This window comes from Meleagris gallopavo, chromosome 1 (genome assembly GCF_905368555.1).
Source record: "Meleagris gallopavo chromosome 1, MGAL_WU_HG_1.1, whole genome shotgun sequence".
Taxonomy (NCBI): Eukaryota; Metazoa; Chordata; class Aves; order Galliformes; family Phasianidae; genus Meleagris; species Meleagris gallopavo.
Genome location: NC_139404.1, coordinates 76389598 through 76403259, shown reverse-complemented (window position 1 = coordinate 76403259; position 13662 = coordinate 76389598). Strand labels below are relative to the sequence as shown.

Genomic DNA, 13662 nt, shown 5'->3' with positions numbered 1-13662 from the left:
GAATCTAGAAGCTCTGTGGTGCAATCAAGTCTCTCATGATCACTAACAAAGGGAAATGTCTTTTTGAGCCCCTGCTGCATAAAACCTACCTCTGGGTGCAGGCAGTAACCTCCTCACTGCATGGAAGAATGGCCCCTGCAGCATTATCAGAACTGCAGACCACTGGCTTTATGGTCAGTCAACCTACATCACTTGCCTGGTGTACTTAGATTACACCACATCTCCTACCTCAGGCAAGTCCCACAGGAGTTTAGATCCTTCCAACACCTAAGTCCATGGAGGTACTTCTAAGGCCTTGGCCTGTGACTCCCTGTTCAACCTACACGCCACTCTGGCAAGCTTTGAACAACCAGATGACCATCTCTGAGAACACTTCTTTGCATTTATGCATGAACTGAACATTTCTACTTACTCACCATCGCTTCCTCACCATCATATCCAAACCAGATATATAGTTGTAGAACCACTCATTGTCAGGAGAGGATGAGAAACCCTGGTGGACAGTTTCTACTCTGTGCTAATCGTCCAGCCCACGTGGAACATGGGAACTGATGGAAAATCCTCCTTCACGGAGATAACACAAGTTTGCAAGTTTGTTCACAGGATCCCTTGACTCATATCTCTTCTGCAATAATAGTCTGACTTCTCCAGAATATTTTATTTAGATTTTGGCTGCTCTTCTTACCAAATTAGTTGAACAGCTCCCACCACAAGTCATGTTCAATTCTGATCTTTTTTAGTTCTTTTTTTTCGTTTTGCCCCAAATAATTGTCTTTTTTTCATTTTGGTTTCCTTCTTCACTTTTTTTTTGGTTTGGTTTGTTTTTTTAATGAGCTTGAGCAGGGGTCAGTGTGTGTTTAGAATTTATTTGGAATGAGTATAAGCTTGTCCCTCAGATGGGAGTGGACATGTAAGAAATAGTGTAAGTAGGGGAAACAGTAGTGATAACATACCAGAATACTTCTATCCTCCACGCAATTTACATCTCAAGTAGCTTCCAAGACAGGGATGTTGCTTCTGTATTTAGTCACCTTTAAAGGAGTTTTCTTCTATTCATCTGTTCACTTTTTACAACCAAGAAATCCTTTTGTACCCATAGCATCCTATACAAAGAGTTCTTCAGTTTAAGTATGCATTATGTGAAGAAGTGATCACTTTTCTTTGTTTGAAATTGCCACTTCACTTTCACTAGATGTCTACATTCTGTCTTTAAAATAGATAATGAAATATTTTTGCCCTCTTCATTTTCTCCACATCATTCATGTTGTAGAGAAAATTCATGACTGTATAGACATCTGTCATAACTCCCCTAATCATATCTTCTCCAGACTTGAGAAATTCCTATGTACTTAAATGGCTTCACAAACATAAACCACACCACACTTTTGACTGTCTTTTTGCCTTTTTTTTCCTGAATCATTTCCAGTTCAATTATGTCTCTTCTGGAATGGGAATAAAAAAAGACAACACATGCTATTCAGAATACAGACACAGCATAGATTCATGCACAGTCGTACACTGCTGTTTCTCATTTTATTATCTTTTTTTTTCTTTTACTAATTATTAACATTTAATTGACATTGTTATTGGTACTAAGAATTAAGCTATCCATTATAACTCCAAGACCTCCATCACTGTGTAACTGAATGTAACACTATCACTGTTTTCTTTTTTTATCACTTTATATATATCTACTTCAAATTTCACCCATAATTTTAACATCTAGTCATTCAGAATAGTAATATCCTTTTGAAAATCTCTGCATCCATCATCTTGCTTGTTCCTCCAAAATAATTTGTTATCAGTATGGTACTTTGTTATTTCATCATTTATCTTCCTTTTTCATACCATTCATGGATATCCACAATCTGAAGAAAGATCCCTGCGAAAACTTGCCATTTCTTGCTAATCCTTTTTTCCTATCTTTACTCAGCTACTTAGTAATTTTAGGAACTTCCCTGTGGTACAACAGCAGATTCATGTCTTAAACAGCTTTTACAAATGTGCTTTCAGTGTGCCACTGAAACTTCTTTATCAGTATGTTTGTGAACTCTTCCTAAGACATATTAGGCATCATAATTTCCCTCATCAAAAATAGCATTAACTCTTTCTCAGTGTATTTTCCTTTTTCATGCATACACTGGTACTGTGCTTTAGAGTAACATTTATTAGCTTGCCTGGTATGCCTATCTCTTTTACTTGCCCATAGCTTCCTACATCTTACAATTAGTTTAAAAACTAGCTTCACATTACCTATCTTCCAATCTTAGAGTACGAAAGTAATTGTAACAGTACATAACACAATCAGTAGTTCAACTTTTTCAGCCTAAGATTCCTCCAGAAGTCTTGCATGAATACCACTTAATGGTACTCTACTTTACAACATCGTGTACTGAGGCTTCAATCTGAAGCTGAGCTTCTGATGCATCTTTAGCATGGGAAAGTTCCAGAGGATAAACTTTCACAAATTCCACCACAACAAGGAGATGCAAATAAATATTATTTAATGGCATGAGGATTTTTTTTTCTTTTTTTAAATTATTATCTGTTTGCTTGCCTGCTTGTTTTCTGCTATAGTCTTAAACTCTCTCAGTCACCTACAGCCTCTTTAGTATTAATATTATGCACTAAATTCTGATCATTGCACAAGGCGAATTATTTGATTTTTTCAGTCCCTTTGACTGGTTCCTGGAGCAAATGTTTTAACTCTTACATCACACTCAACTTACAGCCTAGACATACGGTTAACTGAAACCCACTGAGTTTCCTGCCTTCACTGTCTTTCAATCTTTCTGTGGCTGTCACTGTCACTTGTCACCAATTTGACTAGTGACAGTAGAAATGGGCAATAATTCCATAATAATATAATCCCTAAAACTTATTTTCCCTATTTAGGTCTGGAACATCAATCCACATGAGCATTTGGACCACCATACTATTTTCTCCACTTCAGTTAAGAATTTTTGCAATGACATTTTCCCCATGAACTGTGTCTGATCAGCATCCAGAGCTACAAACACATCCTCTCAGGACATAGAGACTGTTCCCTTTTATAAATCCAGTACGCTCCTGCACTTGAGAACTTGCAGCTTAAACTCACAAAGAAACATCTCGGTTATCCAATCCCATCTCTTTAAAACAAGTGAGGCTAGAAATATTCCATTCTTTAGTTATATTTTCCATTGCTGAACTTGAAATCCTTTTTTTTTTTTTTTTGAAAAATATTGCTTTTTACATATTCAGATGACTGAGAACTCAGTATAATTCTTGGTAAATTATTCCAATCATTAAGAATTTTCACTGTTTAATTGTTTGCCTTAATTCCAGTCCAAACATGTCAGCCATCTTTCCACTGATCTTAACTGTTTTCTGCCAGATTGAAAACACAGATTGTTTTGATGCTTTTTCTTCACTCAAGTACTTAAAAACTGTCTCCGAGCCATCACTGTAAGATTTGATTCACAGTTCACATAGTTATTTTCTAAATATTCTTCTGTCCTGCAGCACTTTCTGAAATGAGAATAATATAATTAGACAAAGATTTTTCTATTATTTTTTTCCCCACAAACACCAAATATTGAGAAAATACAATCTTCTCTCTTCACTTCAATATCCAGCTCTTCATAGATCAAAGAACCACAGCTTCTTTGGCTGCAGGATCACAACAGAAGCTATTGATCCACTGATTATCTGTTCAGACATCTCTAATCTTTTTCAGTATGACTGCTTTCTGTTACAGAGCTCTGGTCCTGTACCTGCTGTTCACATTCTTTCAGTAGATATATGAGTTGTCATTTAGTTAGTTTAAAGTACACGCTGTTATTCAAGATTCAGTAATCCAAATTAATTAAACTGTTCCATTCCAGTAATTTATCTTTTTCATTTTTATTTTTGTTTTTAATACTTAATTCAATCTTTCTTTCCACAAATTTTATCAATATTTTAGACTTCCATGTTATATCACAGGTACTGACACCTATATTGAAAAATATGGAATCACATAAGAAAAACGAACATTCCAAAAATTATTCTATCTTTGTTGCTATTCTGATGCACTTAAAATGTACTATATTCATATAATAATAGTAAAAGAATAAGTACTAATTTTTTTGCTAACTGATCAGTGTTTAATATAATTTATGATTTTTTTTAATTTAAACCTATTCCAAAAATTATAGGTGAAGTTATTTCCATCACCGACATTCCTGAGTGCAGGGAGTCTCACTGATGTCACGATATGAAATTAGCTTGATGAGATCTGTTTTGAATAAACCCATTCTTGGCTGGCATTTTATGCTTCTAATATTTTATTGGGAATTATATCAGATGGACAAAGTAAGTACCCAAGTCACCTCACAAAACTTTTAAAGTTTTGATAAAACCCAACTTTCCACCTCCGGATCTTCCTTAGTATTTCAAGATTTACTGGGGAAAAAAAACCAACAACCTACAGCTTTGAATTTCTGCCCAACTGTTGAAACGCTCTTCAGTGCAAGTTATCTAAAAATGGCTATTTTAAGTACCAGTCTGACATTACTGTTGTTTGCTGTTGGAAAACATATTAAATGAGGTGAAAAGTATTTTTCTCTACATTCCCCCAAGAAAACAGGCCAAAAATACGTCCACTTTCTCTGCTTCAATGTACATCATTCTATAGAAGCCACTGACTCCCGGCTCTCAAATAACTACATGTAAGAATTTGCAGACTCAGTGTGTTTTCCTGCAGATATATTCCTCAAAATCACACAAGTAGTGTTGTCCACAAAAATAAAAGTCTTTGGGCAATCAGCAACATGCTCAGAACAGCTGTCCTGTGCTTATGACCTTTTCTAATACATTTAGCTTGCACTTGTTTTTTAGTACAGTTTCCTTAGAAAACTAGTCTTATGCAACTGGGCTATTAATTAGCTCTCTCCCTGCAACAACTTTGAAATCAAAAATTTATTTCAATAAACCTGACAAGAGAGAAAGAGAGAGAGGTCTAAAAGATTACCAGTTTGTATACACTTCATGACAACCGGTTGCAAGGTCAGTGCCAAGGTCTCCATTCAGACTCTCATTGGCAGAAATAAGGTCCTACCCCAGAGCTCTTTGGCTGATTTTTCAAAGTGATCAGATAGAGAGCAGCTCAAAAGAAGAAAGGCCAGACTAGAAAGAAATAGGAGCTATTGCTTTATTAAGAGAGACCAAGCATAAAGCAGTCTGGTAGGAAAGATGTACCTTTGTCCCCTTTTTTTGCTTTTCTACCTCCCAGGTAAGGGAGAAACAAGATATCCAGATGCCCTTCTTCAAGTATGCCCACCCTTTTCGACATATGTAGAAACAGAGGTTTCTACACGGTCCTATGCCCTTCTCCCTTCCACCTATGTGCATGCAAGTAAACAAGTAAATCCCTAATGCCATGACTCAGTTTCCTTTCTCATCACCTTTTCCATTCCTAGACTTCTCCTTCCCAACTCTTACCACTGCCACAGTTACACACTGAGGGGGAAAGGAGGAACCAGACAGTGCATCTTCTTGATTTGTACAGCATATACTATACTTGCCACAACAGATTTCACTCTACACAACCTTCAGATCTTTTGTGGAGATGAATAAGGAGAAAAAGGAAAGGGGTGTACACTGATTCTCCCAGGTGCTTTCCCTGCTCTTTTCAGTCTCCTATCATGCTCTCAGTCTGCTGAATCTGAAGTAGATGTACTGGAAGTGAGTGGTCTTTGGCTCCATTTCTCCTTCAGTCGATGCTGTGAGCCATCAATACACTTTGTGCAGCGCAGCCAGTGAAAGAGCAACACAGAACGTATGGGCTCCTCCAACCTTACTACCATCTGCATTGCTTCTCTCTCTGACTGTATAGTGAGCACTCTGTGTATGAAGTCCAGCAAATCTGCTAGCTAGATTCAACAGATCAGATTTGACCCAATGGGTGACAAATGAAGAGCACTGCCTTTTCCAGTCTGCCACCCAGTGACTGCTGCTGTGCATAAACATACACCAGCTAACACATGACCTAGTTTTTCCACAATTACCAAGTTAAGCAGACGTGGAGAGGACTTCAACTGACAGCTGGAGTTCTTACAGTGAGGTGAGATAGTCTGTGGAATATGGTATTACAAAAAGTGATAGACAGGAGAAGAATAGTAGGAGTGTACTAACTGTGCAGAAACTTGCAGTCCTCTGACAGCACACAACTGAAGTACTGGGTAAATCTGATTCAAAAAGTCAGCCACTTCAGGCTTTAGATTCTAAACATAGGATCACAGGATAATGCAAGCTGGAAGGCACCTCTTGAGTTCCAAACTTCTGCTCAACTCAGAGTCATCTGTGAAGTTAGACCAGGTTTCTCAGGACTTACGCTTGTCTGGTCTTAAACAAAGAATGGACACTGTACAACCTCACTGGGAAAACTGTTCCAGTGACTAGCAATTCTCATGGTCGTAAAGGTTTTCTGGTATCTAGTGCAAACATTTCTGTTTTCTCTTTCCTCATACTCCAAAAGTACTACTAATTTCTTGGAATATTTTTTCCAAGATTTCATTTCCCTTCATAAAATGTTTTTGCTGTTGGCTTTTGCGCAAAGAAATTAGAGACATCATTGGGGAAAAAAAAGCCTTGAGTTTTACATTCATTTAAATCTATTTGAAGAATTAAAGAGAGATCACACTAGTCAGAACAATCAATTCTATATGTCTAAGCTATGGTTGAAGGTACACTCACAACGCATTCAGAATGGAATACACTCAGATATGTAGGCAGGCCTGAAATATCTTGAATTTGGCTAATTCCATTACAGAAAATAATCCAGCTGATCTCTGCATGTGGTCGGCACTCGAATATCCACAGGTTTCCAACCGGATATTGCAGCCTTAACTGTCCAGTAACCTCAGTGAAAACCTCCTTTACATTCACTGAAATTAAGTGCAGCTGTCATGAGAGGCACTGGGCAACGAGGAAATGTGATGGAGTGAGTGATTATCACCAATATACAGAGCTGACCTGTAGCTGTTATCAGAGGCAGAAGCCAGCTGTGATGCTCGAAAGGGCTCTGGATTGTTGTGTAACTGATATAACACCATGAAACAGAAAACACATATGACACTGAGATGTGAGTGGGTGCATCCGTGGAGAAGGTGACTGGATATCCACTCAGTCCTTTAAGATCACCTTTCAACTTTTCTCATACTCAAAGAAATACAAGCCTAATCACTGCCATTGTGATTTCTGGTATCCCCTATACGACTGAAAGATGTAATATGATTTCATTTCAGTCTTACACGTACGGAGCTGCTCTGCTATGTTCCTCTCCATTACTTTCCCCAGGGAGAAATAACTGGAAATTTTATATTTAGGAAAGAAAATGTGAAGTTGAGGAAAGAAAATGTGAAGTTGAACATCACCAAACGTGCAGACTATGACTTCTAACTAGATCATAGGAAAATGTCCCCAAGGGAGATGGAGAAATCATGTGGTTTGCTTAAAATTGGAATGGAAAAAGGCCCAGAGCAAGCTCGGGGCACAATCCTGCATTGGACCCTGTGTGGTGACTAAACTAAATGTGACTGATTGTGATCTTTCTAACACTAATTAAACCCCTCAAATTCTGAGTTCAAAATCTGCTACATGCAAATTCCAAGGTAAAAACAACAGAAGCATAGCATCCTCCTATCTCTGGCTTCCTCTTGAAAAGGCAACACAGAGCCTGTGTATTAAACTAATTCTGCAGAAATCTAACCAGCACACCACATAGCAAGAACACAAAGTTCTACTCACAACAGGGCACTCATTTCCAATCAAACCTAGCACTTAAATGCACTGTTTTCCCAAAACAGGGAATACAGCCAGTAACTCCATGAAGGCTAAAGTGAAAAATCTAGGCTGTCCAATGAGAACTGTTCTGAGCAAGCCTCCCTAGATAGGGAAGCCCATGCAAAATCAAAAGATCCAAACTGCACCCAGTTCAGCCTCTGGTACTTTAAAGAGATGCATATGAATGTAAATCTATAGTCTACATGTATGAATGATACTTGCAATGCATTAGTAATACTGGCTTTTTGTAACACAGATACCAGGTCAGAGATCATAAAAATCCTGCCATGCCTAGAAACAATTACCTTCATGGTTAAGCAAGAAAGCTTTGTGGCATTCTTAAGTCCAGAGTGTTTGCTACCAGATGTACGTTTACTATTTATCTGAATAGTGTTGTGGTGAGAGGGACCAAGAATTAATGCTATCATAACAACACAGACTGTTAAAAGTGGTATAAGACATCTGTCAGACAGTGGGAAAATAATGTCCTTGGCAGTGTGTGTACATAAAAAAACATGGGAAGGGCAGGAAAAGAAGCAATGCATGTTTTGATGTGCTGCAGCACACAGACCTGTGTGAGTTTAAAGAATCTCAAAAGATGTATAGCAGTGATCTTTGCCATGCAAACATTCCAGAAAGCATAAAAGATTTCTTTAGGTCACAAGGACATTTGCGACCAGTTGAGAAAGAAAGACTAGTTGTGGGAATTAAAGCCTAAGGCAGACACTGGAGGCTGTAGTGTGAAGTTTGCTTCTGCACAAGTATACTGCTTGTGCTTACAAAGGGCTTTCCCACTAATTCAAGAGGTGTCACAGCAGCAGACTTTGACGTAGCCACTCAGATTTACTTTGGGGACCTGGTTTGATCTGCTTGTCCTCATAGTTTTCTCAAATGTCAGAGTGCCTTCAGGAAAGGTTGAGAGATAGGTGTTTCACCAAACGAGCTGTTTTTCTCTCAAGAGCTGTTTGGGTGGCTTGAATGACGTGTTTCCACATATCTGATGTCTTCATATGTGGTGTGCATAGAAATCATTTTTTTCCGTGGGGAGGAAAGCGTGCCCCTCAATCCCAATTTTACCTAGAGGGACCTGCACTGAGCTATCGAGGGACCTCGAGAGATCGAGGGATATATGCATGTGTGTAGGAAGAGAGAGATAGGTCTGCATAGCCTAAAGGCTTGGAATCCTCTCCCGAAAAATGCGTGGCCCAGTGGAAATACGCTATTTCTCCTACCGCGTCCCCTCGAAATGGCTCCGCGAGAAGGAAAGGATTTCGTTTTGCTCGCCGCTCTCCCCTGAAGCGCATGCAAGGGGGAAGGAGGAGAGCAGACGTGCAGATCGCGCAGCGTTATGTATGCTCGGGCGACAATAAACCGCCGCCGAGCGAAACAGGGAGCCGCCGCCGTCCGCCCGCTCCCGCCGCGGGAGGCACGCCCCGCACCCTCCCGGAGGCAGCGCGCCGACCCGCACCTCCCGCAGCGGAGATGCCCCCGGCCGCGCCCCGCACCGACCCTGCGCTGCCTCTCGCCCCGCCGGGAGCGGGCAGGGTGCGGCGGGGAGCGGTGGCGGGCAGCTAATGGCGCTGAGCGGCGGCGGGGAGGAGGGGGCTACGAGGGGCGGCCCGCGACCCACCGCGCCGGCACCGTCGTGCGGCGGAGCGGGGGCTGCGGCCCCCCGAGCATCCCCGAGCGTCGTCCCCGCCGACGCCTTACCCACGGTGCGGGATCCGATGCAGCCCATCACTCCGGCAGGTCTCCGGGAAGAGGCGGCGGTCTCGGCGGCGAGGAAGCGGAGGACGAAGACGATGGGGAGAGGTCGGAAAGGAGCCGGTGCCTTCAGCGAGAGGCGCCGGGCTGGCCCAGCCGGGACCGGCGCGGGGTCATGGCCAGGTACGAGCGCGGGCTGCCCCCGGCGCGGAGACGCGGGCCGGGGGATCCCGCGGGCCGGCAGCGCTGCGCCGATTGGCTACCGGCCTCCGCGGCCCGGGGAGGCAGGGCCGGGCCGGGCCGGGCCGCGCCGTCCGCCCCCCGGGAGAGCGGGAGCGGGGCGGAGGCGGGGGCCTGGCCGGCCGGAGGCGGGCGCCGCGCGGCCTCTCCCGCCCGCCGGGACGGCGCAGGTGAGCGGCAGGCGGGGGGTGCTGCCGCACTGGCGGGCGACGAGCAGGTGGGGCCGGGGGTGGAGGGGAGCGTCCCCGGAAGGAGAAGCGAGGGGCACGGGGATGCTGGAGATGGAGGCGGCAGCACGGGCGGGCTGGAGGGCGGCGATTCGCGCTGGTTTCCCGGTAACTACACTTGCAAACTTGATTCAATTAAAGGCAGCCCCCCTAGCGGCGGCGGCGGACGGGTCCCCCGGGAGGGGCCTGGCTTCTCGCAGCTCTCGCTGCCGGAGAGCCGCCGAGGGCGACGGCGGGGGTCCCCGGCCTGATTTGCTCCTGCCAGAGGTGCGGCAGCCCGGAGCGCTCCGGTGTGCGGGTGTAGACTGCGGCGCTGCCCTCCGCCCATCCCTCGGTGGACAGGTGACAGGAGAGAGCTCAGCCCCGTGGAGGGTCGCCTGGGGCCTTTCCCATGCATCCCTGCCGGCATGGTGGTAAGGAAGGATCTCCAGGGGCAGGTGTTACGTCTGCCCCCGTGGCGGCTCAAATTTGTCCTCGCCTGATGGCAACAGGCACAGTCGTCCTTGTCCACTTCCCCGGCACCACCGGCTGTCCTCTGTTTGCACCTTCCCTCCCTCGTGCTGGGAGGTGCTCGTGGTTTCCCCCTGTTGCTTTGTGCTTCCTTCATCTGCAAATCCTATCCGATCTCACCAGCTTCCTTCCACCAGCCTCGATCACTAGCAAATTGAAGTTTGCTGATCCCATATGAGTTTCTTCGTTCTCAGCCTTGGGCCTGGATCATTCATTTTTGTTTATGCTCAAGGCAGCCGAGCAGTCTTTATTAAGAGCAGAAATGGGGAATAGGTAAGTTCATTCTCCCATACATGGCTTACGCTGAGCCTAAGGAAAGGTTTAAAAAGAAAGAAAGAGAGAGAGGAAGAAAGGAAGAAAGGAAGAAAGGAAGAAAGGAAGAAAGAAAGAAAGAAAGAAACAGAAAAAGGCTTTACATAAAGAGTACATGTTTTGCCTGAGACTCTGTAGGTAGAGAGGGACTCTGCCTATATAGGCTGCTTCCAAAATAAAAGTTACATAGGAAAGACGCAGAAAAGAAAAGATGGCAATGTCTGAATACTAGCAGCTGTTATATATTTTCTCCTTCTCCGTGGCACTGAAGATCTAGTAAGCATGGTGAACATAAAATTCCTTAGGTATAAGAGATCCCAGTCTCCTGTCTGGGTTCCTGAGGCCGCCGTGAGTGCTATAATGTTCTTCACAGCACATTCTGTCTTCACAGTGGATGAAATTTCTCCACAGTTGTTTTTTTCTTCTCCCTCCTCCAAATCCGTCAGGTTTCACGCCGTTTTTTTGTTTTGGTTTGTTTGTTTGTTTTGGTTTGTTTTTTTTTAATGACTCAATATTTTCCTGATGTGTCTGAACTCTTGAAACTTAAGTTTTAAAAACGCTGGGAAACTGTAGATCTTGTGGAACTTTGTTACCTAGAGGTGTTTTAGCCTCTCTGAAGAGCACATCCACATTGACTTCCAGGTCTAAATGCAGGGACAAGGGAAACAAAAGCAAATTGAAATAGAAAGAACGGTATTTTAAGACACAAGGCCTGTCTTAGATAAATGTTTTGTAAGCTAGTGACTGCCCGGACAGCTGTTGTACGTGGATTGATCAAGACAGCTGTCCTGAGGAGGCTTACCAAAAACCCCACCAAACAGCTTTTGCATCTTATCCTTGCATAGAGAAGATGTATTACTAATACAGCTGTGGGCGATTTCTTAAGTCTTTCTCCTGTTTCATGTTTCAATTTTAATCCCCTTCTCTCCACCCACAGTCTAAAATTGTTACTCTGTAAACCTTTCTGATCTCAGGGATATCTTTGCACTGGTTCATTTTCAGTGGTGGTTTCAGGTAAGTCACATTGACTCCTCATTTTATTTCCCAGCCTTGACATTTTACCTTGTCTATCACTTTGTCTCAAGCTCATCGTCATATCTGGGTCCTTACAACTCTGGATTTGGCTTTCCTTTCATTAAACTGCAATAAAATCTGCATCAGTCTGTTCTGACTTTGGCCTCAGGGTATGATTCCACAGGTAGGTGAGCAACTCCTAGCACTTACTGTGCCTGAAAATCAGCTTTCCAGTTCTTGATGGATTGGCTTTCTGCTGCTTTAGTGACATGGTAGTTTACACAAGGATCTGGCAAGTGATAATGAGGCTGTAAGGTACCGAAAAGTATGGATCAGGCAAGCAGAGCAGAAAAAGAACTAGCAAAGAGGAGGACTTCTCACTTCCAGGGATGACGAATATCCAGTGTTCCCACTAGATTATTACCAAAGTGTTTGTTCATTCACTGCACAGAACTACTGACCTGCCTCATGGCTATCTGACATGTCCTGATGCCACAGACTCCTTTTTTCATTTTGAATCAATATCACTTAGCTGTGGAAGTACTTCTACCTGTCAGCACCCAAGCACCCACAGCCATGCTTTATCTGCCATTTTTTATGTAGTCAGTTTAATCAAAAAATAGTGTCTTTATCTTTTGGTTCTTACTCTTACATTTATTCATTACAGACCTTATGTATATAAATCTACTTTAAATAGTAAAATTCATTCTCATGTGAAGCTGGGAAAACTTTCTAGGCTATCAGTAGTTCTGACAGCTGCTTTATTCTTCCATACAGTAGGTTCCACGTGAGCTTATCATCAGAGAATAATTTCTTGTTTTTAATAAGCCAAAACCTAACTTTTCTTCCTAAATTCACTTAAAGTGCACTTTTTATCGTATGTTAGCATAAGAAAAGAGCAGCTATTTTACATTCTGAAAAAATACTGCAGCATCTCAGTTATGAGATATAGCTTAGTTCGTTACTGACTCATACATGCTCATATAGTGTGTGTGAGACATTCCCACTTCTGACTTTTGATTCAAACAAAGATTGTGTCAAAATGGCCACCAGGAAAATTCTTTTTTTTTCTATTTAAGCAAGATGAAATTCTAAATTCAAGCCATATCTATTAATGTCCCATGATGTCTTTTCCGCACAAGGCATATTTTATGAATATTTTCATGTATGAGGAAAGCAAAACGACTGAATGTCTGATCTAAAACAGAGCATAAATAGAGTAAAGCTGAACCTTCCCCCTACAGTTTCTGTCTTTGCTTTTCCTGAGGTGCTGCTGCAAGGGCCAAGAAGTAAATGAACCAAAAAAAAAAAAAAATTCCTTTGAAACGCACTTTTTGACAGGTTCTGAACATCTTTTTGACTATTGCAGGTACTTTCTTAGATAATTAGGCTACAGTTTCATGTGGAAAGCGTGTACAAAATATGTTTTGTGTAGTGGTGATTTAAATGCTGATCTGAAAGATCTTTGTAAATGTAAGTGTTCACATGGGTGCAGTGATCAGTGGTGTAAATTCTAGCTGGAGGCCAGTAATGAGCAGAGTACTGCAGGGGTCAATACAAGGTCCAGTCCTTTCAAACATTTTCGTTAATGATCTGGATTATGGAGCAGAGTATGCTCTCAGCAAGTTTGCAGATGCCACAAAACTGGGAGAAGTGGCTGATACAACAGATGGTCGTGCTGGCATCCAGAGGGACTTCAAGAGGCCGGAGAAATGGGCTGGGAGGAAACTCACGAAATTCAGTAAGAAGAAACGTACAGTCCTGCACTTGGGTAGAAACAGCCTCGAGCTCCAGGATATGCCACCTAACTGAAAAGCAGCTCTGCAGAAGACCACTAGGGGAGTCCTGG

The 13662-nt window shown here is 42.7% G+C and overlaps 2 protein-coding genes across 3 annotated transcripts in view; one reads left to right on the top strand and one right to left on the bottom strand.

The window, feature by feature from the left end:
• FAM131B (family with sequence similarity 131 member B) overlaps window positions 1-9650 on the bottom strand; it is a 28159-nt gene extending 18509 nt beyond the window's left edge. For both annotated transcript variants that reach the window (XM_085235936.1, XM_085235932.1), the window contains exon 1: window positions 9517-9650. In XM_085235936.1, coding sequence (XP_085092062.1) covers window positions 9517-9544 — 28 coding nt within the window. In that variant the 5' untranslated portion in view covers window positions 9545-9650. The remainder of the gene's footprint in view (window positions 1-9516) is intronic.
• On the top strand, window positions 9118-13128 carry LOC146545437 (uncharacterized). The gene is made up of 2 exons (XM_085235969.1): window positions 9118-10085; window positions 11848-13128. The coding sequence occupies exons 1-2, from the start codon at window positions 9155-9157 to the stop codon at window positions 11946-11948; spliced, it is 1032 nt and encodes a 343-aa protein (XP_085092095.1). The 5' UTR covers window positions 9118-9154; the 3' UTR covers window positions 11949-13128.
• The last annotated feature ends 534 nt before the right edge of the window (window positions 13129-13662 follow it).

Coding starts and splice junctions, on each gene's coding strand:
- LOC146545437 (XM_085235969.1), top strand. CDS start 9,155: ATGTATGCTCGGGCGACAATAAACCGCCGCCGAGCGAAACAGGGAGCC. Junction 10,086..11,847: donor CGATTCGCGCTGGTTTCCCG/GTAACTACACTT, acceptor TTTATTTCCCAG/CCTTGACATTTTACCTTGTC.